General features: G+C 38.3%; 2 protein-coding genes and 1 long non-coding RNA gene across 5 annotated transcripts; 1 reads left to right on the top strand and 2 right to left on the bottom strand.

Annotated features, from left to right (window-relative positions):
• Window positions 1-305: 305 nt before the first annotated feature.
• lye (lymphocyte antigen-6, epidermis) lies at window positions 306-8,391 on the bottom strand. Of its 3 annotated transcripts, none has more exons than XM_052584551.1 (4): window positions 7,052-7,877; window positions 2,785-2,942; window positions 1,581-1,691; window positions 306-1,042 (listed from the first exon to the last, which is right to left on the bottom strand). In XM_052584551.1, exons 1-4 carry the CDS (start codon window positions 7,219-7,221, stop codon window positions 840-842), a joined length of 642 nt encoding a protein of 213 aa, XP_052440511.1. In that variant the 5' UTR covers window positions 7,222-7,877; the 3' UTR covers window positions 306-839. The 3 variants fall into 3 exon arrangements, with proteins under 3 accessions (XP_052440511.1, XP_052440509.1, XP_052440508.1); XM_052584549.1 differs by lacking the exons at window positions 306-1,042; window positions 1,581-1,691 and having other exon boundaries at window positions 2,886-2,942; window positions 7,052-7,441; window positions 7,520-7,745; window positions 7,808-8,390; XM_052584548.1 differs by lacking the exons at window positions 306-1,042; window positions 1,581-1,691 and having other exon boundaries at window positions 2,886-2,942; window positions 7,052-7,745; window positions 7,808-8,391.
• LOC127979246 (uncharacterized) lies at window positions 7,817-9,785 on the top strand. Its single transcript, XR_008158763.1, has 3 exons — window positions 7,817-7,963; window positions 8,451-8,732; window positions 8,908-9,785. It is a non-coding gene; the product is annotated as an uncharacterized LOC127979246 (long non-coding RNA).
• A 3,096-nt stretch (window positions 9,786-12,881) lies between these two features.
• On the bottom strand, window positions 12,882-18,453 carry LOC127979236 (sperm acrosome membrane-associated protein 4). The gene is made up of 3 exons (XM_052584572.1): window positions 18,288-18,453; window positions 14,161-14,271; window positions 12,882-14,075 (listed from the first exon to the last, which is right to left on the bottom strand). The coding sequence occupies exons 1-3, from the start codon at window positions 18,337-18,339 to the stop codon at window positions 13,849-13,851; spliced, it is 390 nt and encodes a 129-aa protein (XP_052440532.1). The 5' UTR covers window positions 18,340-18,453; the 3' UTR covers window positions 12,882-13,848.
• Between the last annotated feature and the right edge of the window lie 9,491 nt (window positions 18,454-27,944).

Below are 27,944 nucleotides of genomic sequence, written 5' to 3'. Positions count from 1 at the left end.
TATGTTAAGTTTGTTTAATGGTAACTCTTTACAATAAGATTGTTTACTAGTATTAACAATAACAGTTAATACTAGTAAACGATGAATTAAGATTAATCACATCAAAAAAAAAAAAAAAAAATACTGGTTCTATATAAAAAAAAAGTGACTTGTGTTTGTATATATATATATATATATATACACACACACAAACACAAGCATTTATATATTTCAGAAAAATATATGTTCTTAAAACACACACACACATATACTGAATGTGTGTGTATTTATGTATACGTAATAAGTAAACAGTACACATACATATATTATGTAAACAAAAACATTTGTTTTGGATGCTTTTAATCATTTGACAGCACTAGTAAACAAAAACATAACGAAAATAATTTTTTTTTCAGTTCATATTTATTAATCTAGACTAATGTTACAATGTGCTAGAATATACGATAAAGTCAGGGTAGAGTTCATCCAAAAATTCAAACTGACATAATTTACTAAAAGATATAAAAAAGCAGAGCAAGTACAGTACCTAACCCAGAGTCACTGCTGTGAAATATATTCAGTTCCACCTCAAAAATATCATCACCTTATTCCACAGTGTGCATCCAAATGTAGGTTAGATATACACACATACACACACACACACACACATATATATATAAGTTTTGAAATTTTAAATATGTTTTATATTGTAATTGAATGTTTATTTATATAGACAGCTAAACACAGTGGAGTAAACGATTAAAGTTATGGCATCTATACATTCTAGAGCTGATATCTTCACTGATTCCGGTTCAGTTTGTGTGAACCTAACACTGATCACAGACACGGAGGTGTGAGATCTAGAGGAAGGAGCTGCTCCAGACGGAGGCCAGCAGTGCTCCAGCCACAGACAGCTGCGCAGCACTCGCTCCGTTGCACAGATCCACAGCGCAGCAGCTTTTGGTCACGGTGTAGCCCGCACCCAGGACACTTCCGGCCGTGTTGTTGCAATCAGAGGTGCAGCCACTGGAGGACAGGCTCAAAAACCCAGTCACATTGAACTCTGCGAGAGCATTAGAGAGGAGCAGAAGCAAGATGTCAGGACTGATTATTCTACTAATAAAACCAGTAGTGTTTTCCAGAAGCCTGTGTTAGTAACTTTCATCAATGTGTGACAGTCCTGACTTTGATTTTCTTTTACAGATAGGTCTGTAGTCTTTATAGCTTTATGTGATAATAAACAAACTGGAATGAGGAATAAAATGTGGAAGGCTCTCCCCATTAAAATGTCTACTATATGTGTGAGCATGTTGCTGAAACTGACTTGTGAAGGCATCTAAAGTGGCCCCTAACTATATGGAAATATCATGAATTGCTAAATCATGTTTTATTTGATCTACCTCACTAATACCAACAGGTTTGTGTGAGGGTTAGGCCTAGGATTGGGTTGAGTGAGGGTTAGGCTTCAGCAAATATCACCATCTCAGTATAAACCCAAAAATATCACTAAATGAAGTGTGTGTGTGTGCGTGTGTGTGTGCGTGTGTGTGCGTGTGTGTGTGTGTGTGTGTGTGCGTTCGTGTGTGTGTGTGTTGACTGACCTGCTTTGGCAGTGTAGCAGTTGTTCTCGGAGGCAGCGCAGGACACTTGAGAACTGAATAAACATTTGCCTAGAATGCCCACTTTACAGGAATTACACGTCAGGGCTTCACCTGGAGAAACACAGAACGACAACAGGAAATATAATTAGCATTATTGTAAACTTCTGGGCAAATCCCTCCCCCAAAAGGTCTGGGTTATCCTGATTGAGTAATTCAGTAACTACATATAGAAATGCTAAAGAAATGTGATAGCTCTTCAAACAGAGCAGCACAGCACGGTCAGAATGTTACTATGTTGATGCTGAGTTTCCTGAAATCTGTCTGAAAACCAAACGTGTCAGTGTGGGTAACCTAAACATATTTCCACCCTCTATCACAAGCATTTTTCTGATGCTTCAACAATATCTACTTTATTTCTTTTACTTTAATTGTATTTATAACGTTACAGCTGAGTCGCTGATGGCGGATGAGATATTCTGACAATGCTCTTCAGACTTTTCTGGACACTGACAGTGTAAGTTACTTGGCAGACTATGGGACAGTAAAAAGCCTCCCTGTTTTCATCCAAAATATCTTAAATTTTGTTCTGAAGACGAACAAAGCTTTTACAGGTTTGGAACGACATGGGAGTAACTGATTAATGACAACATTTTCCTTTTGGGGCGGAGTGTCACTTTAATATGTGCTTTGTAATACTAATAAACTGCTAATATGCTATTAATATGCCTGATTATAAATAACTACTTAAATGAATAGTGTTCCCTGATCTAAAGTGTTAACAAAAAGCTCTGTTGGTGAATGGTGTGTTTTAAGTCAAAAACATTACAGTTAAAGTCTTCCTTAATAACCATAACAATGTTTTTTTTTTTTTTTTTTTTAATTTAACTGATCCTCTTTTTTCTTTTACAAATACACTTAAAACACACACTGAAAAATAAATTGCCATCATTACAACAAAGTAATGCCAAATACCAGCCATGGATAATGTACTATATTCAGCTAAGCCATCACAGGAATAAATTACATTTTAAAAAAATATTCAAATATAAAGTTATTTTAAATAATAGCAATAGTTTTCAGCATTATGGCTTTTATTCTGTTTTAATCAAGAAAATGCAGCCTGGAGAGCAGAAGATCCTTCTTTAAAAACATTAAAGAATCAGAAGGATGTAATTAATTAAACCCTGTTTCTCTGTGGACTTACTGAGAGTGAGGAATCCAATGGCTGCAACGACTCCAAGCACAATCCTGATCATCATGTTGACGACGTGTCCAACAGAACTGAAGTCTGACTGCAGAGAAGCTCTTGGGAGGACAGCAAGCACACTGGATGCTGGTCTCAATCTGTCCAGATATATGGCGCTGATAGAGAGGGTGGGGTTTTTGACATAGGGGTGACAATGGATATATGCAGGTGGAAAGACGCATTTGAATGTGAAGAATGAACAGAGCAATCTGGTTTGGGGAGTTAAGAGATACCTCATTATTTACACATACAAACACACATGTGTACTTAGCTATGAGTACATTTTGTAGACGTCAATTGTTTTTTATGTTTGTTTTTTTTTGAAGTTGGTTATAAATGCTGTAACCAACCCTAACCCACACCCTGAAAGAACATATTCTTACCATGAAAATAAATGTACTCAAAAGAAGTTTTGGAGAGGCTTTGGCAGAATCAGTTCACTTCTAAATACAACATCGTCTAACATACAAACATGCTAATATTATGAAGCAGTAATACAGTAGGTACACACACACACTGTGATTTTGTACACTGTGTTCCTTGATCAAGATCTTTTGTTTTGTCTCAATAATCATCTGATTATAAAGTACACACAGGTGGAAGGTGATAGGTTGATAACACGCTGGTAGTGTTGTTGAAGCCTCAACACTGAATGTACAAATACATACAGTATTTTTATTACATTTTCCCAGCACCCACTAAAAAAATAAATAAAAAAGAACAAGCATGAATGAAGGACCACCTTCAAGTTTTAATTGATGTCCATTAGAAGCTTTTTCAAGCAAATATTGACATCTGTATATTTGAATTAACTAGGTTAATGCTATTGATGCTATTACAGTTTTTCTCAGTCACTTTGGGACATTTCAAATCTCAGAATGACCTGTTCAATCTTCACATCGTGTCACTTGTGCTCATCAAAAAAGCAGTTTCTCATTTCTTTGAACAAGTTGCAAATGCCATGGTACATCCATGCAAATGATTTGGCACAATTCTCTGCTTTTTCCTACATTATCAATTGCTTATGTTGGTCAAAATGTATGATATTGGGTCTCTGTTTAATAGTCTCACCCCCCACAAAATTTAGGCATTAGTTTTTTCAATTCAATTCAAGTTTATTTGTATAGCGCTTTTTACAATACAAATTGTTACAAAGCAACTTTACACGGGATGTAAATCCTGTAAATCCACAATTTAAAAGATATATTATTTGAATGCTTGGCGAAAGAGATGTGTTTTTAATCTAGATTTAAACAGAGAGAGTGTGTCTGAACCCCGAACATTATCAGGAAGGCTATTCCAGAGTTTGGGAGCCAAATGTGAGAAAGCTCTACCTCCTTTAGTGGACTTTGCTATCCTAGGAACGACCAAAAGTCCAGCGTTTTGTGACCTTAGGGTGCGTGATGGGTTGTAGCGTGGTAGAAGGCTAGTTAGGTACGCTGGAGCTAAACCATTTAGGGCCTTATAGGTAAGTAATGATACTTTGTAACTGATACAGAATTGAATAGGTAGCCAGTGCAGAGACTGTAAAATTGGGGTAATATGATCATATTTTCTTGACCTGGTAAGGACTCTAACTGCTGCATTTTGGACTACCAGTAGCTTGTTTATTGACGAAGCAGGACAACCACCTAGAAGTGTATTACAATAGTCCAGTCTAGAGGTCATGAATGCATGAACTAGCTTTTCTGCATCAGAAACAGATAACATGTTTCGTAGCTTGGCAATGTTTCTAAGATGGAAGAATGCAGTTTTTGTAACATTGGAAATATGATTTTCAAAAGACAAATTGCTGTCTAATATAACACCCAGATTTCTGACTGTAGAGGAAGTAACAGTACATCCGTCTAGTTGCAGATTGTAATCTACAAGATTCTGTGTAGTGTTTTTTGGTCCAATAATTAGTATCTCTGTCTTATCCGAATTTAATTGGAGAAAATTGTGTCATCCAATCTTTTAAATTTTTAACACACTCTGTTAGCTTAGATAATTGGGAAGTTTCATCTGGTCTCGTTGAGATATATAGCTGAGTATCATCAGCATAACAGTGGAAGCTAATTCCGTATTTTCTAATAATATTACCAAGGGTCAACATATATATTGAAAATAGAAGGGGACCTAGGACGGATCCTTGTGGCACTCCATATTTTACTGATGATAAATGAGATGACTCCCCATTTAAGTAAACAAAATGGTAGCGATCGGACAGGTAGGATCTTAACCATCTTAGAGCCTGCCCTTGAATACCTGTATAGTTTTGTAATCGATCTATGAGTATGTCATGATCTATGGTGTCGGACGCAGCACTAAGATCAAGTAAGACTAGAAATGAGATGCAGCCTTGATCTGACGCAAGGAGCAGGTCATTTGTAATTTTAACAAGTGCAGTTTCTGTGCTATGGTGGGCCCTGAAACCTGACAGAAATTCTTCATATCATTTTTATGTAGGAAGTGCTCAATTGAGCAGACACAACTTTTTCTAAAATTTTAGACATAAATGGAAGATTTGAAATAGGCCTATAATTTGCCAGTACACTAGTATCTAGTTTTGGTTTCTTAATAAGAGGCTTGTTAACCGGCAGCTTGAATGGTTTTGGGACGTGACCTAAAGATAACGATGAGTTAATGATATTGAGAAGCGGTTCTTCGGCTACAGCTAACAGCTCTTTCAGTAATTTAGTGGGTACAGGATCTAATAAACATGTTGTTGGTTTAGATACAGTGATAAGTTTATTTAACTCTTCCTGTCCTATGGTTGTGAAGCACTGCAGTTTATCTTTGGGTGCGATGGATGAAACTGAAGTGTTAGATGCTGTAGAATCTACATTCGCTATTGTATTTCTAATGTTATCTATTTTATCAGTGAAGAAATTCATAAAGTCATTACTATTTAACGTTGGTGGAATATTTGAATCAGGTGGCGTCTGGTAATTTGTTAACTTAGCCACTGTGCTAAATAAAAACCTTGGATTGTTTTGGTTATTTTCAATGAGTTTGTGTATATGCTCTGCCCTAGCAGTTTTTAGAGCCTGTCTATAGCTGGACATACTGTTTTTCAATGCAATTCTAAAAACTTCTAAGTTAGTTTTTCTCCATTTGCGTTCAAGACTACGAGTTTCTTTCTTGAGAGAGTGAGTATTACTGTTATACCATGGCACAGTACGTTTTTCTCTAACCTTTTTCAATTTGATTGGGGCAACAGCTTCTAATGTATTAGAGAAAATAGTGCCCATGTTGTCAGTAATTTCATCTACTTCATGTGTATTTCTGGGTACAAATAGCAGTTAAGATAGATCAGGCAGGTTATTTGCGAATCTTTCTTTGGTGGCTGGAAAAACAGTTCTGCCCAGACGGTATCGCTGAGACATATAGATAATATCAGTTATATGCAGCATGCACGATACAAGGAAATGGTCTGTAATATCATCACTTTGAGGTACAATATCTATAGCAGTAAGATCGATTCCATGCGATATCATTAAATCTAGTGTATGATTAAAATGATGAGTGGGCCCGGTGACATTTTGCTTGACTGCAAAGGAGTTTATTAGGTCAGTAAACACAAGTCCTAATGTATCATTTGCATTATCAATGTGAATATTAAAATCTCCCATGATTAGCGCCTTATCAACTGTAACTAGAAGGTCTGAGAGGAAATCTGCAAATTCTTTTAGGAATTCTGTATACGGCCCTGGTGGTCTATACACAGTAGCCAGAGCAAGAGATACATTAGATTTCTTTTGCATGTCTGACAGAGTAACATTTAGCAGAAGTATTTCAAAAGAGTTAAACCTGTATCCTGTTTTCCGGGTAACATTGAGAATATCACTATATATTGTTGACCAGTCTGACGGGGCTCATGCTTATAACAGTAGTTTTGTGGAGTAGACTCATTTAGACCAAAATAATCATTTGGTTTTAGCCAGGTTTCAGTCAAGCAGAGTACTTCAAAACTATTATCTGTGATCATTTCATTTACAATAACTGCTTTTGGTGTGAGTGATCTAATATTTATGAGCCCAAACTTTAAAAATAGTTTTTGTTCATTTACTTTACATTTTTCTGGTTTAATCACAATAAGATTTTTTCTAGATCCTACATTATATTTTGACCTCACTATTCGGGGAACAGACACAGTCTTAATAGTTTTTACAGCGCAAGTACTTTTATAATTTAAGCGGGTGGAACAAAACTCATCATAATAGTTATTTGAGAATTGACGTACTAGTCACATGGAGCGAAGTGTCCTGGAGATGTTGTCAGAGAGCAGCTCCGCTCCGACTCTGCTGGGGTGTAATCCATCAGCGCGAAACAGTCTAGGACGCTCCCAGAAAAGATTCCAGTTATTAACAAATAGCAGTTTCTGTTCTTTACACCATGACAACAACCATTCATTTAAAGCAAAAAGTCTACTGAACCTTTCGTGTCCTCGTCGATACGTGGGCAGTGGTCCTGACACGACGATCGTCGCCGCGGGCGTCGTGCTGCGAACCGTCTCGATCAGGCTGCTGAAGTCCCTCTTCAGCGTCTCTGTCTGCCGCAGCGTGGTGTCGTTAACCCCGGCGTGAAGCACGACCGCTCTGGGGCTCTCGTCGTCCTTCAGGATCGCGGGTATCTGCGCAGAAAGATCGAGAACACGAGCACCAGGCAAACAATGAGTGTGCACTTTACCTTCAGCTAACGTAGCACTTACGTGTCGGACGATGGAGTCTCCGATGATCACAGCGTCGCGTCCTGTCTCGCGGAGGGGAGCGAAGCGGTTCTGGATGGAGATCTCGAAGGCAGGAGGGGGAGAAGTCGTCGCCCGGGACCCAGCTCGCGTCCTCCGCTGTGGATGCACCCAGGGTCCGTGGTGTCCGTGGTGTCCCGGCGTCGCAGTGAAGGACATCTGGGAAGATCGCGTCCTGGGTGCACCGGGCCTGTGCAGAGAAACACACGGAGTAGACGTGGTGGGACTGTTAACAGCACGCTGTATACTTACCCCGGACTTGTGAGCATCAGCCCGGGATGATTCCAGCGTGGCTCTCCGCTCTCAGCTGGTCCTGCCTCTGTTCCAGGTCGCGAATCTGCTTCCCCACGGCCTCGAGCTCGAGCTGCACAGAGTGGAGACATTCATCCGCCATTAAAGCAAGTAACAGTGAGTACAGCAGTGGTAATGTGTGAGAATAGAGTATTAGCAATGTAAGCGCAGTTAGCAGCAACCACGCTTGCTGATGCTAACGGGCTAAAAGCTAATAGCGGGAGATCAAAATAAAACTAGTGATGGCGAGGCGCTCTGATTGTTTTTGTTGTAGAATACAATAGAGGATATATTCACACGTTATATAAACGGAAACGATGATGTATAAAATAGATTTTTAAGTTAAAAGTAGTCAATGAAAAGAATATAGTGACGGAGCTCAAACGCAGTACAGCCGCCAACAACAAACAGGAAGTGACGACGGGTTTAAACGCTTTTAGTTCATCCAGTAGGCCTAGTATAAGTCTTTATATGCCAAATGGTTGAAAAAGTTGTCATAATATGTCAATCATATTTTTTATAGATTTCCATTAGGCTTTTTTTTCTAAATCAGTCCTGCATTGCTAAATTGCTCCCAGGTGAATCTTGATTTTCTCTAATGAAGGTGCATCTCACGAACCATCAACTGGCAAGTATATATAGCCACAGCCCAAAACAATGTTTCAGTGTCTGACAATGGAAGTACAAGGAATAGGACAGGATCAACAGCCAGAGAGAAGAAGAAGAGGAAGAGGAGTGAGGCTGTGTGGTGGAGGAGGAAGAGGACAGATGTGTGTTCCTGATGAGATAAGAGACACTCGTCCTCAATCACTGGTTGAAGGGTGCAGCCAAATGTTGGGAGAACAACTATGTCCTCAATCATTCAGACTTTTTGTCGACAGAACGGGTATGTAATCTAACAATAGGCACTGTACTGTAATACTGTATACTTTCTGTTATGCTTCATACAATATTACAACAGTCCACTTGCATTTTACAACATACAGTAAGTATACTTTAAACAGTGAAATGTTTTCTTACTCAATTTTGTGTTTTGCATTACTATATTTTTGTCCATATAGGACTGCAAGGCAACTTCACAGGTGTGGCGGAGGGCCCCTCTTCACACCTGAACAGGAGGAGGCTCTTTGCACCATGTCATATAAGACTAATGGAGATAAGAGTGCCATTATAGAGGACAACAGCATCTTTAAAAACATCCAAACAGTCAGCATCTCAACCATTGACCGGGTGCTGAAAAGACACCAAATGAATGTGAAACAGCTGTACACGGTCTCATATGAAAGAAAGTGTGAAATAGTGAAGGAGATGTGCTAGCAGTATGTACAGGTAAAACATGTATGAGCATGCAGCAACTGTACTTCACAGTAAACAGTACAACATCCTATAGTGATATACAGTACAGTAAGTGCGACCTTTACACATTTGCTATGGCTGTAAAAACGAAGATGTAATATGTGCTGTATACATTTGATGTAACTGTATCTTGGCCAAAATAAAAAGTGAAGGTCATTCATAAATCTAATTTTGTGTCTTCTGGATATAGTGTATAATGGAACTGGAAGCAAGTGAACCACCGCACAGCTTCATCTACATGGATGAGACTGACCTCAACCTAACGAAACGCAGAAGGCGTGATGGAAGTATCATCAGCCACAGAGCTACAGTTGATGTGCCAGGCCAACGAGGCGGGAACATAACCATGGGTGCAGCTATTTCTGAGAATGGTGTGCTAACGCATATTCCCTTTATTGGGCCATACAATACAGAGTGGCTTACATTTTATCACAAGAGAAGATATTCATTGTGATGTGGATGAGAATTTGTGTACATTTTTGTACAGTTTTGTACAGTTTTCCTTAAGGAGACTATGGACATATTTCTACTTTAGTTTTTTCCCTTGTGTTATGCAGTGCTGTCTTTTCCTTTCTGTATCGCAAAGACATGGTCTGTCAACGAATTACAATACAAACAGTAAAAGCATAAATGTGAATCTTGTCCAGTCTCTTGCAATCAAACTCCCACATACACTACGGTGTTAACCTACAATTTACAATAATTGTCATCAAACATGTAGCCATAGTTGGGCAGAACATACATATATATATATATAGATTACATCTAGGGAGAAAAGTAAGGATGTGATGTTCAGAACATGGTAACTACAGTAATTATCAAAGAGGGGAAGAGATGCACCCCGTTTGGCCAGTGGTGTTTTTACACCACAGACAAGATTTGAGAGGGAAAAAATCATTATGAAAATATAATTATATTTTCCTTAAAATGTTCTTCCTAACTTCAGGCCTTATCATCTCATACAGTATTGTTCAAAATAATAGCAGTACAATGTGACTAACCAGAATAATCAAGGGTTTTCGTATATTTTTTTATTGCTACGTGGCAAACAAGTTACCAGTAGGTTCAGTAGATTCTCAGAAAACAAATGAGACCCAGCATTCATGATATGCACGCTCTTAAGGCTGTGCAATTGGGCAATTAGTTGAATTAGTTGAAAGGGGTGTGTTCAAAAAAATAGCAGTGTGGCATTCAATCACTGAGGTCATCAATTTTGTGAAGAAACAGGTGTGAATCAGGTGGCCCCTATTTAAGGATGAAGCCAACACTTGTTGAACATGCATTTGAAAGCTGAGGAAAATGGGTCGTTCAAGACATTGTTCAGAAGAACAGCGTACTTTGATTAAAAAGTTGATTAGAGAGGGGAAAACCTATAAAGAGGTGCAAAAAATGATAGGCTGTTCAGCTAAAATGATCTCCAATGCCTTAAAATGGAGAGCAAAACCAGAGAGACGTGGAAGAAAACTGAAGACAACCATCAAAATGGATAGAAGAATAACCAGAATGGCAAAGGCTCAGCCAATGATCACCTCCAGGATGATCAAAGACAGTCTGGAGTTACCTGTAAGTACTGTGACAGTTAGAAGACGTCTGTGTGAAGCTAATCTATTTTCAAGAATCCCCCGCAAAGTCCCTCTGTTAAAAAAAAGGCATGTGCAGAAGAGGTTACAATTTGCCAAAGAACACATCAACTGGCCTAAAGAGAAATGGAGGAACATTTTGTGGACTGATGAGAGTAAAATTGTTCTTTTTGGGTCCAAGGGCCACAGGCAGTTTGTGAGACGACCCCCAAACTCTGAATTCAAGCCACAGTACACAGTGAAGACAGTGAAGCATGGAGGTGCAAGCATCATGATATGGGCATGTTTCTCCTACTATGGTGTTGGGCCTATTTATCGCATACCAGGGATCATGGATCAGTTTGCATATGTTAAAATACTTGAAGAGGTCATGTTGCCCTATGCTGAAGAGGACATGCCCTTGAAATGGTTGTTTCAACAAGACAATGACCCAAAACACACTAGTAAACGGGCAAAGTCTTGGTTCCAAACCAACAAAATTAATGTTATGGAGTGGCCAGCCCAATCTCCAGACCTTAATCCAATTGAGAACTTGTGGGGTGATATCAAAAATGCCAAAACCAAGAAATGTGAATGAATTGTGGAATGTTGTTAAAGAATCATGGAGTGGAATAACAGCTGAGAGGTGCCACAAGTTGGTTGACTCCATGCCACACAGATGTCAAGCAGTTTTAAAAAACTGTGGTCATACAACTAAATATTAGTTTAGTGATTCACAGGATTGCTAAATCCCAGAAAAAAAAAATGTTTGTACAAAATAGTTTTGAGTTTGTACAGTCAAAGGTAGACACTGCTATTTTTTTGAACACACCCCTTTCAACTAATTGCCCAATTGCACAGCCTTAAGAGCGTGCATATCATGAATGCTGGGTCTTGTTTGTTTTCTGAGAATCTACTGAACCTACTGGTAACTTGTTTGCCACGTAGCAATAAAAAATATACTAAAAACCTTGATTATTCTGGTTAGTCACATTGTACTGCTATTATTTTGAACAATACTGTATATAACTGTGATGTTCTGTAAAACAACAAACTTTAAAATACTTTGTTCTTACTGGTGAAGATCAGAGGGTCATCTCTGTTTTCTCTCAGGTAAATCACAGTGTAAGCTTCACAGTTAACATTACTCTCTTCAGCGTAGTCCATATCAACAACAAACATATATCTTGACTCCATATAGTGGTTATTTTGGAAAAAATCCTAGGTATTTTGAGCAGTAGGATTATTAAAAAAAAATATGTGCTAATATAAAATTAAATTAAGTAGCCTATATAAAATTGCAAACATCTATCTTTCAGTACTTTTTTACTTAAGTACATAAAAAATCGAGTACTTTTGTACTTTCACTTGAGTAAAATTGAAAAAGGAGTACTTTTACTCTTACTGGAGTATTATTTTACTATACGTATCTGTACTTTTACTCAAGTACTTGATTTGTGTACTTCGTCCACCACTGGTGTGGACCCATCACAATAAAGTGTTGGCAGATATCAAGCAGACAGTCTGCTAATACTCTAGTGACTGCTAGCTGACACGGAGGCACTTCCTGTCTAAAGTGCACTGTAAAGTGTTTTTCCATTTTTTCTTGTAGGGGAGAATGAGGTAAATTGAGAAAGAGATTAAATGAGCCACTCCCTGTATCTAAGAAACCATAAACAAACGTAATCATGTGATTGCATATTAGAATGTGTATGTCACAATCGTCAATCCATCTTCAACTCACGTGGAGAGAGCTAACGAAAAATACTGTCATTCATCACATGATTCAACTTATCAGTCTTGCATCTTAAATAAAATGAATTATAAAATAAGATGTAAAATAAAAAAGTTTTCACATTGATTTCTGTCAATGTAGGCAACAAAACGTCGTAGCTTAAGTGGATCTGAGCCATTGTATAAAACGTCAGTGGCTGACAAACTGATGTAATGAATACCTGCTGATTGCTGATTAAGGATGCCTTGCGCAAGTATTACGTCTTATAATGTAAGTGGTCATATTCGTCAGTTCATGAATATATTCAAACAGAACTTGCAGGACTCGTCTGGTCACTGCGAAACTCATGAAGGACACAGACATCAATAACAAACCACAGGAGATCAACAATTTAATTCCAGTTTTATTGGTCTTATATCTGCAATTTATACACACATTGTGACGGCAACTAAAACAGGTCATTTGTCAGAGCAGGCCACAGGGGTTCTGTGGACACTACTGACGGCAGACCTCTAGAAACACATTCCTTCTTGCCCTTGTCGTACATTTATTTCAATAAAGAATCATCTTTATCAAACAAATCCACAAAATATAAAACACCATGTTGACAGCTTTAGAAATTTGACCAAAATGGCTTTGATAAACCTTATGTTTGAAAATGAAGAATGTCCTGTGTAAATGAATAGGCATGCACGATACAGTGGATAACCCCCCACCCCAACATTAAACTAAATGATTTCATAAGCATGCAATTAATGCAATTATGATTTGACAGTCAAACCCCCTGGTCTTATTGGCAGACCGTGTATTATAAGTGAAATGCAGACAGGAGAAATAAAATATTAAAAATACACAGCAAACTGCTATCGAAAAAAGGTTTATTAGGGGTATTATTCATTATTTAGGGTATCATTCAAACTCCCCTAAATAGTAAAACAATCTGTCTGAATGCATGATGATGATGATGATGTGTGTGTGTGTGTGTGTGTAATTGTATGTAAACAACCTGGGTATATTGCTGGTTTTATTGAAGGTTAGCTGGGTGAAGTGCTTATCTATAGCCAGAATTGTTTTCATTGCTGACATAAAAAAAATTACTGCCATGTTATATGCAGAAAAATTGTAAATTGTTAATATGTTGAACGTGTCACTACTTGGAAATCTATTGAAAATGTTACACATTCCAGTGTGTGACCTATTTTGAGTAATTATTCCATAAACTGTTTTTCAACAAATTAATTTGGCTTGTTTAGTGCACAGGATTTGCTCAGCGATGTTGTGTGTGTGTGTGTGTATATATATATATATATATATATATACTGTATATGGTGTGTGAGCTGAAATAAGCCTCCTCAGATGAGGTATTTGACCGTGAACACCGCGCTGATGGCAGCGAAGGCCACGCTGACGGCAGACATGTGGAAGTGAGCCGGAGCAGAGTTGCACAGGTCAGCAGAGCAGCACGTCTTCGTCAGCTGGTACACCTTGTTGCTTGAATTGGACGGGAAATTCGTCTGTTCAGTTTTGTTGCATCTGGACAATTCCAGACATCCCTTTGTCTTGATATCCACTAAACCAACTGAAACAGAGATATACGAAAAACAGATGAAGCTTTAAAATCCCATAAAAAAGTGTTCGATGGCTTTTGAAGAGCATAAACTTACCAGCTGTCCCTACTCCGCTGAAGCAATGCTCACCATCATTACACTTCTTTTCGGATGTAATGCAAAGGTCCCAAATTCCCAGTTTACACTCATAACACTGCAGAGCTTGACCTGAGAGATAAAAGATTCATGGAAAATTCAAACTGTCAGTAACATCATGAAATGTATTCAAATACCACGAAAAAAAGAAACGTTTCTGCTGTATAAAAATTAATACACAAGTTATAGACCAAGTTATGCCTGTTGCGCATGCTTCTCACATAGATCAAATAAGGAACATAAGTAAACTTCTCAACATTTCTCAACAGCCCTTTCTCCTATCTGTGTGCTCTAGATTCTGTGAAATATTCATGTAAAAAGAAGAAAACCACTATAAATCCTTGCTGGATTGGTCTGGTTTCTTTGGGGCGATACACATCTCTGCTAAATGATGTCATTCACAGCAGCAGAGGGATGAAGAATTACACATTACATTTAAGCATTCAAGGGTTCATCAACAATATTAGTTCAGCCTAACATACAAAAAGTTGTTTATAAATGTTTAATTTTGTAACCCATTGATGGAGTGAGAGGAAATGTTGACAATTTTCATTTTGGAATGAGATAACCGTTTTACATACTTTAATATCTGGAACACAGCCGTAGTTGTAATGGTTGTTATACTGTACAAACAGTCATCTCTATCCCTCTAAACCTAAACCTATCCCCCTTTGTGAGGGTATTTGGTACACACTCACACACTCACTCACTCACAAGCAGAAACTGAATATAGCTGACAGTCTTATGAAAGAAATGAAAATCTTCACAGACTGGTTTCGGTCACACCCTGGGTGGAAGTTAAAGCCTTTTAAGGATCAAGGATTACAGAAGCGACCCTTCCTTTCCACCACACCTACCTTCATCATTACAGCAGGGATTCTTGTGCAGTCGTTTTTAAGAGAACAATTACAGACTAACCACTAAGTAGACCAAAACATTATTTACCAATATTTAGTCATTATTTTTATATAATATATAATAATATATATTCTACTAAAATATTTTCTGTACTATGACTTTTTATCAATTTAACACATCCTTGCTGAACAAAAGAATAGATTTTATTTAAAAAAAAGAAAATAAAACTGACCCCAGATTACTGACCAGTAGTGTATATTGTTATTACTAAATATTTATATTTTAAAAACATAGCTTCTTCTTTTTTTTTACTTTTTATTCATCAATGTATCCTAAAAAAGTATCACGTTCTGAAACAATATTAAGCAGCAGAACTGTTTCCAGCTTTGATAATGAATCATCATATTAGAATGATTTCTAAAGGATCATGTGATAATGATCCTAAAATTCAGCTTTGCATCACAGAAATAAATGATCATTTAAAGTATAATAAATGTACAATTATTTTAAATTGTAATAATACTTCACAATATTACATTTTTTTAAAATGTAATATATATATATATATATATACATATTTACCTTTTCTGACTTTTTCATTCTGGAAACAATTTCTCACCTCACCCACACTACACTAACCCTCTGTCTACACACACACGTACACGTTACATTCTACAGAATGAAGACATTCATATCACACAGCAAATGCTCCTTATTGTATAGTCAGGAATTCCAGTCCCATTTCACTAACAGTTTCTGAAACATGAAGCAGTTAAAGCAAAGCATTCAAGTGGGTTAAAGGCAGCACAGGACAAAGTGAAGAGGCAAATTCTCTGAACCATTAAACTCTTCAAACCACCACTTTGCTTCACAATGAGTTACTACTAACTGAGATAAATAAACACATAATTTGTCATTCTCCAACATGCAGGATGATTCAGGTGTACTTGGGGTTTATTTTTGGTTTTGTAAGATCTGGGCAAGCATTAGCCTAACTTTGTGACAGTTCAGATAATTATGATGTTCATCCCAGTTTTCTGTGAAATGCCTTTCATAAATCTCTGTCCAGCCTGTTTTGCACTGGATCTTTTGATCTTCTTTAGAGCTGTAGGGTGTGTGGAGGTTACAGAGACTTTGACACAGAAAGTTGCCCGATACTGTTCAAAACAAACAGTCCTTTGGTTACCAACCTAGCGGTTGCTGAGACAGCGTCATCTCTTCAAGATTTCTAGATTCAATACGGAAAATAAAAGCCATAGAAAATGTGCTGGCAAACAGTTTTCCACAGTCAGTGACTCACAGTTTTGAGTCACAGATAAGATCAGAAGCAGTGACTGAAAGCGTGTTGTCCCAGCTGGGGCCCGAAGGTGCTGCTTGCATTTCAGAAGCTCAACGTTATCAGAAGCATCAGACCATTTATTTATTAGCATTTTTGCATAGCAATGAGAGGATGGAGTCTGGTTCATAAAATAATCAATATATATCAAATATGAACAAATGCTATACAGTTAATTGTTCATTATACATCTTTATGACAGAATATTTATTGACAGGGACTCTGTTTAACAAATAAGTGCACATTTTCTACTCTTTGAAGACTGGATAGGGAAAGCAACCCAAACTTAGTTTCGAAGTGATTTAACGTGATTGTTTAGAGCAGGATTGCCCAGTCCTGTTCCTGGAGAGCCCCAGCCCGGACCTGACACACCTGTCTGAGATGATCAAGTGCTCCGGAAGATTTTCATTAGTTGGTTAAGTTGAGTTTGAACAGGGTTAGAGCTGAACTTTGCAAAAAACAAAAAAACAAACAAAAAAAAGATCTCCAGGAACAGGACGGCCCAGCCCTGGTTTAGACTATTTAACTATTAAGGTATTTTTCCATAATGACTGAGCTTAAAATGGAGGAGTGAACAAACAATACAGCATCAGTTTGTCAAATTATATTTACTAAGACAATGCAAACAGTATAAAGCTTGTCATACTCCTTGAGGCAACATGGTTCATGACCAAGAAAAACATCAACTACAAAAACAAAAAAACATTGCCTTTCTACTAGTGCATGCAGCTTGTATGGGCGATCCATTTTTTCTCTCTCTAAAAGGTAACTTTTATTTTTTCATCTGATAACTGAGCCAACAGCGCCCCCTGGTGTAAACACTCGCTGTATTGTTATATGGAATGTTATTTTGAACCCATTTTCCCATGAGGGTACTCTACAAATAATCCTTCAGTATGACAGAATGAGTACATTTTCCATCATTTTCTGTTTTTATCTGTGAGAAAAATAATGCATCGCCTGGTATTTTAAGTTGGCATTTGGTTTCACAATTTAATTTTCTTCTGCTTTTCACTCCTATTCTATTTTGCCAGAATTACACATTTGACTTTCCTAAAATTGGTTAGGGACAAGACCATCCTTAATCAAATCTCTGTGAAGGACCAGCACTGAAAAAGCTTCACTGTTTGTTTTAATGGAGTGCAAATGATGAAGTGTGCTTATGTCATTATGTAAGGAAATGTTATGTGCTTTTGGGTGTGTGATAACCTGCAGTTAGGCAGATATTTCGTGTTTTTTTCTTTTTCTTTTTTTGTCAGCTCTCATTTCAGCCAAGAAAAGGGACCAGAACCAAAACACAAAATGAGATAACATTATCTACAGCGATATGATGCAAGATTTTAAAAGAACAAACAGTGGGCAAGTTGAGTCAAGTTCTTTTGTCAACTGGGTGGGTCTCTCCGCCTTAAACTAATCTGTGTCTCTCTACAGAACAAGTACACAAAGAGCATGAAATAATAAAATAAAACAAGCTTTCCAAACACAATGTTCTAATAAGTTACATTAGGCTACTGCATTATTAAGAAAAAGAAGTGCTCAGAATCCAGAATATTTATTTTCAGAAGCTTGATGTAGACCCAATAGAAGCAATAATTAAATAATCATAGGAGAATGACTCATAAACCACAGGCTTCTAAATGTAATATGTTCGTGACTCACAGATCCCTGTGTCCCACAATGACTGGAACAATGTCGAATGAAAAAGCTCATTCATCACACAAATAAAACAAACAGAAATAAGCAACAAATAATCTACAATTACAAATAATCTTCAATTAAAAATAATCTACCAAAAATTCTAGTTGCTATTCGAAGTTACATTCACAGTGTGAAGTTATTAAATATCGTTTAGTAGGCTTTGACTCGAAGGAAAATAATGTAAAAACTATCTTACCGACTGCGAAACAAATCGCAACTGCAAAGATTCCGAGCAAGATTTTGTTCATGTTTCCTGATGTATGTGAGCTGAGTTGATGCAGAGGACCGTTAGACTCTCGTCAGACTGTCGTGATCCGCTATATTTATAGATCCACACCCAAACAGCCGCCCACTACGCGCCCAAACAAGGAAGCGATGGAGCGCAGCCCTGCGGACACCTGAGGCTCCAGGGCGCGGTGAACATGACAAACGACAAAACACCGCTGCTGTCGGAAAACACTCTCCCACACATGCCCTTTTTGTTGTGGGAATACTAACATTAAACCATGGACTGATAATTAAGGGCAACCGCTGTTCCTCTATAGGGGCGCAGGTGGGTTAGCGCCCCACCAAAATATTCAACTAAGTTGTTAACAATATATATATATATATATATATATATATATATATATATATATATATATATATATATATATATATATATATATATATATATAAACAAGGAGTTTCCAGAAAAAAAAAACCTTTTCAAAAGTTTAAATAAACCGTTAACGGTCCTAGATGTATTATAAGAGCGAATAAACAAACTTATATATACACTTTTTCATATGTAACCTAATTTGCATGTTCTCAGCATATGTCATAGTAAATCACTTGTCACTTGTAAATAGGCTACATGTATTTCACGGTTAGTGTAGTTAAAAATGTAAGATTTGATTTAACAAACAATTAAATGAAATGTTTTATAAAATACATATTGCCTTTTAAGAAAATAAAATATTATAGTATTAAAATGTGTTATAATTTAATATAATATAATATGTATTTTGTCTGTGTTATTCAGTTTAAGGTTTAATTTTAAACCAGATTACTTTTACTTTAAGAAACTAGTAAATTAATGCATTCCTTTTAATTTAGAAGGAAATATCAGAGGTACTTTTTTCAAACAAGAAACTTCATTTACTTTGCTTCCCATGTCTTGACTGACAGCTCTCATGTTCTCATGTTGAGAGAAATCAGAAGTGCAGAGTGTTGTGTGTGAACATAATCTTACTATTATATAGAATACTAACATTATCTTAATATGTTAAAAATGTTATGTTGAATTGATCCCATTTTATTAACCAGTGTCTCTGCTACTGACTTTTGATGATCCAATTTAACCATACTAATAAGAAAAAAGGACACATCTGTTTCATTTTTTTATTGTTGAGTGTCTAAATGTCTTCTGCTGCATCATATTCTTAATGCATTTTTAACTGCTCCTTCTTTTGTTCAGACATTCATTTACATTTAATTTCATTTTTGATGTGAAAAGGTGTTTTTGAATTTGTTAACTTTTTATATAATAACAATACAAATTAAGCAAGCCCTGCCCAGATTCAAAATGTAACTCAAAAGTAACAACGCTTTTTTCTCGATTGTTAACACACAATTAATTAAACAATTCAATATTTTCTCACACCTATAAACAAATCTCAAAACTATACACCAATTTATGCAAACTTCCACGTCAAAATCAAATAATTTAGTCAAAAACATGTTCTCTTTTGTCAAGTCGCCACTTTATTTATATAGCACTTAACAATAAAGATTGTGACAGCAAATGAACAACATTAAATAGGAAAATAGTATGTCAATAAAGCAAAAAGGCAGCTCATCACTGAATTCAGTGATGTCATAAATACGCTTAGTTCAGTTTAAATAGTATCTGTGCAGTTAAGTCAACGATATCTCTGTAAATGAAGTGTCTCCAACTAAGCAAGCCAGAAGCGACAGCGGCAAGGAACCGAAACTCCATCAGTGACAGAATGGAGAAAAAACCTTGGGAGAAACCAGGCTCAGTTGGGGGAATAATGTAAATAGAATAATGAAAGATCTCTCATCTGAAGTACTGCTGCTACGTGTAATTATATTGTATGTGTATTGTGTAAGTAGTATTGAAACCTTTTAGATGAACCTGTATGCCAACTTCCCTCATGGTCAGTCCATGCAGAACATGGTCAAATATAGTGATTTGTATTTCACCAGGAACAAATGACCTTTGACCTCCTACCATTCTTTTTTATTTTTCCTCTCCAGTTCCTCTTTGTCTCCCACTACCATGATTCCCATTCCAAAAGTCACAATAAGCTGTGCTCTTGTTCATATTATCCTGAGATTCTGACCTGTCTGTCATCAGTTTTACAATTGCTTAGACACAATTTTAAAAACAAGGCTCATTTTGTCAAAACACTACAAATAATTAACATTCACACACACAAGTATGATAACATGTAAAATATTTTGCAAGACTTAGCACTTCATTCAAAACTTTACAATAATTCAACAAAACCCAATGTTGGTACTATATGGCACACATATGGTTCATACAGTTGATTCCATTTGAACCACTTAGACACTGCTTGGCACAGCACTGTGTTAGACCCTGTGTCTGTGTTAAACACTTTTAACATTTCTCATTTTGATGCAGTTCTTTTTAAATATAGATAATGTTAAAGTACATGAATATATTGACCAAACAAAACATATGAGACAAGCACTTCACATTCACGAAAATATTTATTTCTCCCCACACTGTAGAATCTTTAAGTACATTGTTGCAATTAGACTGCATTTTGCACTGACAATCATACATTAGTATATAAACCTTTGCAGAGAAGAGTAAAATACACCTTAGAATCATCTCTTCATATAGCTGGTTATGGCCATATCATAGTCAAGGTCCTTCCTTGCAAAACAGCGGACGTAGAATCTTCTCAAATGGCGAATCCATCCTTTCAAAGACTCTGAATTGCTTGAATGAAGTATAGGTAAAACATTGATATGAACAACCAAGTTCTACAACCATTAGTTCCCTTTTCAGGTGAATACAAGCACACCATCTATTCCATCTCTTTACAGTTTTTCTCAGTCAGTTAGGAACATTTCTCGAATCATCCTTGAGATTTGCAAAACAGTAAGCGCATTTCTCAAAACAACTCGTACAACTAGCAAAACACCATGGATTACCTGCTCAAAATCCTTAGTTCATCTCTCAAAAGTAAATATCTGTGTCAATGAACATGTCAGTGCCATCGAATGACAAGTCCTTGTATCATAGTTTACGGATAAGACAGTCAAATTGCTTGGTCATGTTGTCAATATAACAGTGTACTCTGGAGGGATGTTCTGATGTAAACTATGGCAACATTTTGGATGACAGTTACTGTATTGAACAGTATGCCATATGCTTATGTATGCCATATATCCATTTCAAAAGTACAAATTTACACATTACTGTATGTGGGATATTGATTGAAAGAGACTGGATTGAATTCCCAGTTACATCTTTACCAGTGGTCTGACCCAAAAAATAACAATAAAAAACACCTTTACAATGCCATTGTGATATAGAAAAGGAAAAAGAAATATGGGCACAAAGATGGAAATAAGTCAATTTTCAGAATTTGTAACTCTTGTGTTGTCCTCTGTCTTTACAGTATAAGCTTTTCAACTGAAGATTCATGAGATGAACCTGTGAGCTATTTCAGAGAACTGGTTTATCAGTGGTTTATCATCTACATTCTCTTCATTAGTAAATATTCACTTACACAATTTATGCCAAATTGACAAAAAGTCTAATAATAATTTGTAAAAATAAAAATAAAAAGTGTGCTTGGCAGATTATGACAACTAGATTAACCATTTTGCATTTAATGACTTATACGATGAACTAAAGACTATGTTTTGAGGGGTAAGACTATTGCACAGAAAACTGAATAATACATTTTGAGCGACATGACATGAGCAACTGATAATGTAGGAAACTGCAGATAAATGTACATGAATGTACAAAAGGAACTTGTTCAAAAGAATGAAAAACTTGTTTTATGATGTGTATAAATGACTAGATGATGAGGAGGTTGTACAAGTAGTTTTGAGAATTTCATTTCTGATTTGAGAAATGCACCAAAGAGACTGAGGAAAAAGTGGTCATGTTCTGTCAGGTAAAGGAAGACGGTGAGGAAATATAGGCCATCATTTGAACAACTGAACAGGACAATGCTGTGTCCCATGTGCAGGGCATGTCAGCCCATCCCATGATGCTATTATCTTACATTTTTCTATTGTGTTTCCCAACCATTTCCCTGGAGGCATTTTGTACATATTTTGGATGTTTCCTTTATCTGATCCATCCCTTTCAGGTCATGGAATCTAAGGAGCTGTAATGGGTAAAATCAGATGGGGTTTGATTATAAGGAAGCCAGTGACATTGTGTAGTGTAACATAATGCAGTGAAATCTAACATTACAGAGGTGTATCATCCTTGTTTTGTAAAGATATTTTATAGAAGAAAACACTGTATAATGCTTCCTGTTTTAGTGTTTTAGTGTGTTTTAGTGTTTTATGAGTGACCAATTATTTTTCTTGGGTGAAAACATGTTATGGAAGAATAACTTTTGGTTTTGGTGCCATTTGGATGTGACATTTACTGCTGTTCCAAATGGAAAATTGGTAAGGAGATCTATGTAAAGTTCTGTTCTGTAAAAGTGTCATCATACCTCAAAAGTTTCTAATGAGCGCTACTGGAGTTCCATCTGTGTGTGAAGACAATACAGAGTGATTTGAATGAATGCATTCTGTCAAGTAAAGTAAACCTCAAAGGATCTGCCATGCTAAGGGACTGCTGGGACTCTGTAGAGTACTGAAAGGATTCTGATCATCCCTGTCCCTACTCTTCTTTCCCCACCAACCTGAGGATCTAAAATCATTTTAAAGCCATTCCCTTTTATAAAAGAAGATGGCAAAGATGACACCTGAGTAGGTTTTCAGTTTAGTTTACAATTAGCTGTTATTATTATTATTATTATTTCAAGTTATATTATTGTTATATTATTAGTGTGTTTTAACAGTTTTAAAAGCTTTTCAAAGTGTTGATATATGATATATATATATATATATATATATATATATATATATATATATATATATATATATATATATATATAGCATTTTACATGTAAAATCACTATTCTACTCTGAATGAAAGGACAATTAAGTTGTGGTTATGGAAACCATTTACCAAAAAATATTCACAGTTTTGTCCAAAGATGACTATATCACTGACTGTGAGAGCTTTGACGTCAGTTTTAACCAATGCATTTAAGCAGTCCAGAAATAAAAATAAAAATCAACCATTTATAACACACACAGCCTAGTTCATACCTGTGGAAAATATATCTAAGTATGTACTGACTGAGTTGACTTTTGTCTCAGATAATAAAGCATGTTAAAGCATGATTTTTACATGTCTGCAGGTTTCTGGAATGTTCAAGCACACACACACACACGCACACACACACACACACACACACGCACGCACACACACACACACACAAGCAAACATGTACTTAGCTATGTAAATAGGGACATTCCATGGAATTCCAATGTTTTATATATAGTTATAAATACTGCAACCTAGGTGTAATCCACATCCCAACCCTAACAGAAGACTTGCATTTTTTTACAATTAAAAAAAGTTTTGTCCGATTTAGCTAACATTTGGTTTTAAATTCATCTCCAAAAAAACATTAGTCACAATGTCAAAACTTTTCACACAGTTAGCAAAGAAGAAGCTGAAAGTGACATACAGCCAAGTATGGTGACCCATACTAGGAATTCGTGCTCTGCTTTTAACCCATCCAAAGTGCAGTGATCACACACCTGGAGCAGTGTTCATCATTTATGTTGCGGTGCTCAGGGAGCAGTTGGGGGTTTGGTGCCTTGCTCAAAGACACCTCAGTCGTGGTATTGAGGGTGGAGAGAGCACTTTACATTCACTCACCACACCTTACAATTCCAGCCAGCCCAAGACTCGAACTCAAAACCTTTCGATTGTGAGTCCAACTCTCTCACCATTAGGCCACGATTTATTTAAGTAAACCAGAACCGGGAACACTTCCCATAACACCCGATGTACTTGCTGCATCATTAGAAGAATAGCATCTACGCTAATATTAGTCTGTTTCTCTCTTGTTCTGAGGTCACCATAGCCACCAGATTAAGTCTGTATCCAGATCAGAGGGTCACTGGCTGTAATACTCTGAGATACTGAATTTGGGATTTCAGTATTGGGATATATCACAGACTGATATATTTGAAATATATCAGTCTGTGTGATATGAATGAATAGTTTCACTTTTTGAATGGAATTAGTAAAATAAAATCAACTTTTTGATGATATTCTAATTATATGAACAGCATCTATATCTCTATTTAGTTTTTTTTTCCAATCTAATTAATTTGATCTAATCTATAAATTAAACTCTCTCTGTTTCATTATAGCAGCTGTATTTCCATTTTTTATATATTATATGTTTAACCTCTTCATATGTTTCCATTAGAAACTGTTGTTCAGTTAACAGGGAGCATCCAGCATGGGTTTTCATCTATTTTTGCATCATTGATTCTGTGATTGATCCCATGGTCTGTTTACCCTTACAAAAAGTAAAATACTTCAAGTTTATTTTACAAAGTATACTTAAGTAAAGTTCAAGTATATCTTTAAGTATAATTTATGTAGCAGGTATACAAATATCAGTGTTCTTGTGGTATACTTGTAAGTATACTGTTTCAGTACTCCGTGGGACTAATTTGGCACAATTTCTACTATATAAAAGTATACTTTTAAGTATACTTTAAGTATAACAGTAGCAAACTTTGAGTACACAACTGTCAGACACAGACGAGGACACAGAGGATTCAGTGAAACAGTATTTAATATAAAATCAGAGGTTTCAGACACAGGTGAATCTTGACACGTGGAAGACACTGAGACAACACAACTTTCCTTAGGTGAATGGTGGTACAGATTGTGACTCAGACGAAGACGATGGTGGAGGGAATTCCGATGAGGACGAAGAGGGTAAGGCAGATCAGGTAGGTAGACGAAAGGCGTATCAGGTAGTGAGGAGATCGGTGCAAGACCAGACACTGAGTGATGGTGACTGGTGGCTTTATATGTGGTGCTGGTGATGATGCACAGGGGTTTAGAATTCTGGTGATTGGGGACGAGTGGGTGTGGCGTGAGTGTCCGATCCTGGGAGTGTAGCAGGTGTGGTTGTGACAGTACCCCCTCCTCCACGGGCGGCTCCTGACGGCTGGGATCTTGTACGACGATGGGGTCTACCTCGGCCACGGGGAGCGGGGCGGTCTGGATGGTCTCGGTGAAAGTCAGTGAGAAGGCTGGGGTCCAGGATGTCGTTACGATTAACCCAGCAACGCTCCTCCGGGCCGTAATTCTCCCAGTCTACAAGGTACTCCAATTGAGGACCCCGTCATCGAGAGTCGAGGATAGCTCTAACCCGGAAGATGTCGTTGTCTTCTTCGATGGCTGGAGGAGGAGGTACGGCATCATCACCAGGCTCTGTGGATGGAGGAGACAAAGGTTCAGTGAAGGGTTTGAGGAGAGAAACATGGAATGAGGGTGAGATGCGGTACTGTGCAGGTAGCTGGAGTCTATAGGTCACTTCATTCAGTTGCCGTTCAATTGTGAATGGTCCGATGTATCGGGGACTCAGCTTACGGCAGGGCAGCCGGAGGCGGATATCCCTCGTCGAGAGCCAGACTCGCTGTCCAGGTTGGTATTGCGGTGTAGGTCTTCGACGAGCGTCCGCTTGCTCCTTATGCCTCCGCACTGCCCGCTGGAGATGCACGTGAGCCGAGTCCCAGACCCTCTCGCTCTGTCGGAACCAGTGATCTACCGCTGGGACCTCCGAGGGCTCACCTGACCATGGAAAGAGTGGAGGCTGGTATCCGAGGACACATTGGAATGGGGTGAGCCCGGTGGTGGATTGCTGGAGGGAGTTCTGAGCGTATTCGGCCCAGGGTAGGTACTGGCTCCAACAGTCCTGGTTACGGTGGCAGTATATCCTCAGGAACCTCCCGAGCTCCTGTATCTTACGCTCCGTCTGGCCGTTGGTCTGTGGATGGTATCCAGAAGAGAGGCTGACGGACACCCCTAGAAGACGGAAGAAAGCAGACCAGACTCTGGAGATGAACTGGGGACCCCGGTTGGAGACGATGTCCTCAGGAATGCCAAAGTGGCGGAATACATTGTGGAACAGTGCCTCTGCCGCTTCAAATGCAGTGGGAAGCCCTTTGAGAGGGATGAGTTTACATGACTTTGAAAACCTGTCAACCACTACCAGCACACAGGTGCAGCCTTGTGAAAGAGGGAGGTCAGTCATGAAATCTATACCTATATGGGTCCATGGCCGTTCAGGAATGGGAAGAGGCACCAGTTTACCCTCCGGGAGTCTTCTAGGGGTGTCTGCTATGGCGCAGACGGAGCATCCCTTGAGGTAGCGGACAGTATCCCGAGCCATCGATGGCCACCAGTAACGTTGTTGAAGGAGCGAGAGGGTCCGCCTCCTGCCTGGATGTCCAGATCCCGGAGAGGTATGAGCTAAGTCCAGGAGGGTAATCTGATGTTGAGGAGGGACGAAGAGTTTCCCTCCTGGACCTCCCGGCGGAGCAGGGTGTTGAAGGTTTTCTTGTTCAATCAGATGATCAATATTACATTGGATAGGACTTACAATCATGGCTGGAGGGAGGATTGGTTCCGGAGATTCGGGTTCAGGATCTGCTTGATGAAGACGGGAGAGGGCATCGGCTCTATTGTTCAGGGAGCCAGGACGATAAGTGACCTTAAAGTTGAATCTCGTGAAGAACAAGGCCCATCTGGCTTGGCGATGATTCAGTCTCTTAGCATCACGGAGGTATTCCAGGTTCCGGTGGTCTGTTACTACCTCGAAAGGGAACTGGGCTCCCTCCAGCCAATGACGGCATTCTTCCAGAGCCAGCTTGATGGCCAGTAGTTCACGGTTACCAATGTCATAATTCTGCTCCGCCGGGGATAGCTTCTTTGAGAAGAAGGCGCATGGATGGAGTTTTGGAGGATCCCCCTGCCGCTGGGATAGGACTGCTCCGACCCCGGTTGATGAGGCGTCCACTTCCACAATGAACTGTTGCTTGGGATCAGGGTGGACTAGGATCGGAGCAGTCTTGAAGGCCTGCTTGAGTAGGTGGAAGGCTTCTGTGGCGTCGGGGTTCCAGGACAGAGACTTGGGCCAGTTCCGGAGGAGAGAAGTTAGAGGGGAGCTGAGTAAACTGTAGTCCTTGATGAATCTTCTATAGAAGTTGGCAAAGCCCAGGAAGCGTTGGAGTTCTTTAATGGAACCGGGTTGAGGCCAGTGTGTAATGGCGTCCACCTTCCCCTGGTCCATTTTCACGCCTTGTGGGTCGATGATGTATCCCAGGAACTGGACTGAGGGTGTATGGAACTCACATTTTTCAGATTTGAGGTAGAGGTGGTGTTCCCGGAGTTTTCGGAGTACGAGTGTGACATGTTGAATGTGTTCCTCCTTGGAAGTGGAGTAGATGAGGATGTCGTCGATGTAGACAATTACGAACTGGTTAAGGTATTCTCTGAAGACTTCATTCATGTAATTTTGGAAGACGGATGGACTGTTGGATAACCCATACGGCATGACCCTGTATTCATAGTGCCTGGAAGGAGTGATGAAAGCCGTCTTCCACTCGTCCCCCTTCCGGATGCGGATTAAGTTGTAGGCGCTCCTCAAGTCCAGTTTTGTGAAGATCTTGGCTCTGCGTAGTTGTTCTAATGCCG

The sequence above is a fragment of the Carassius gibelio genome, chromosome B19 (assembly GCF_023724105.1).
Source record: "Carassius gibelio isolate Cgi1373 ecotype wild population from Czech Republic chromosome B19, carGib1.2-hapl.c, whole genome shotgun sequence".
Lineage (NCBI taxonomy): Eukaryota > Metazoa > Chordata > Actinopteri > Cypriniformes > Cyprinidae > Carassius > Carassius gibelio.
Note: the sequence above shows the minus strand (reverse complement) of the source record. Positions and strands in the feature narration are given on the sequence as shown.

Bases quoted from the DNA above. Each gene is read 5' to 3' on its own strand.
- lye (XM_052584548.1), bottom strand. From the start codon at position 7,938: ATGTCTCCACTCTGTGCAGCTCGAGCTCGAGGCCGTGGGGAAGCAGAT. The intron at 7,746-7,807 runs GTAAGTATACAG...TTCTCTGCACAG, and splicing joins CTGATGCTCACAAGTCCGGG to GCCCGGTGCACCCAGGACGC.
- LOC127979236 (XM_052584572.1), bottom strand. From the start codon at position 18,339: ATGAACAAAATCTTGCTCGGAATCTTTGCAGTTGCGATTTGTTTCGCA. The intron at 14,272-18,287 runs GTAAGATAGTTT...TTTATCTCTCAG, and splicing joins TGCGATTTGTTTCGCAGTCG to GTCAAGCTCTGCAGTGTTAT. The intron at 14,076-14,160 runs GTAAGTTTATGC...TCTCTGTTTCAG, and splicing joins CAGCGGAGTAGGGACAGCTG to TTGGTTTAGTGGATATCAAG.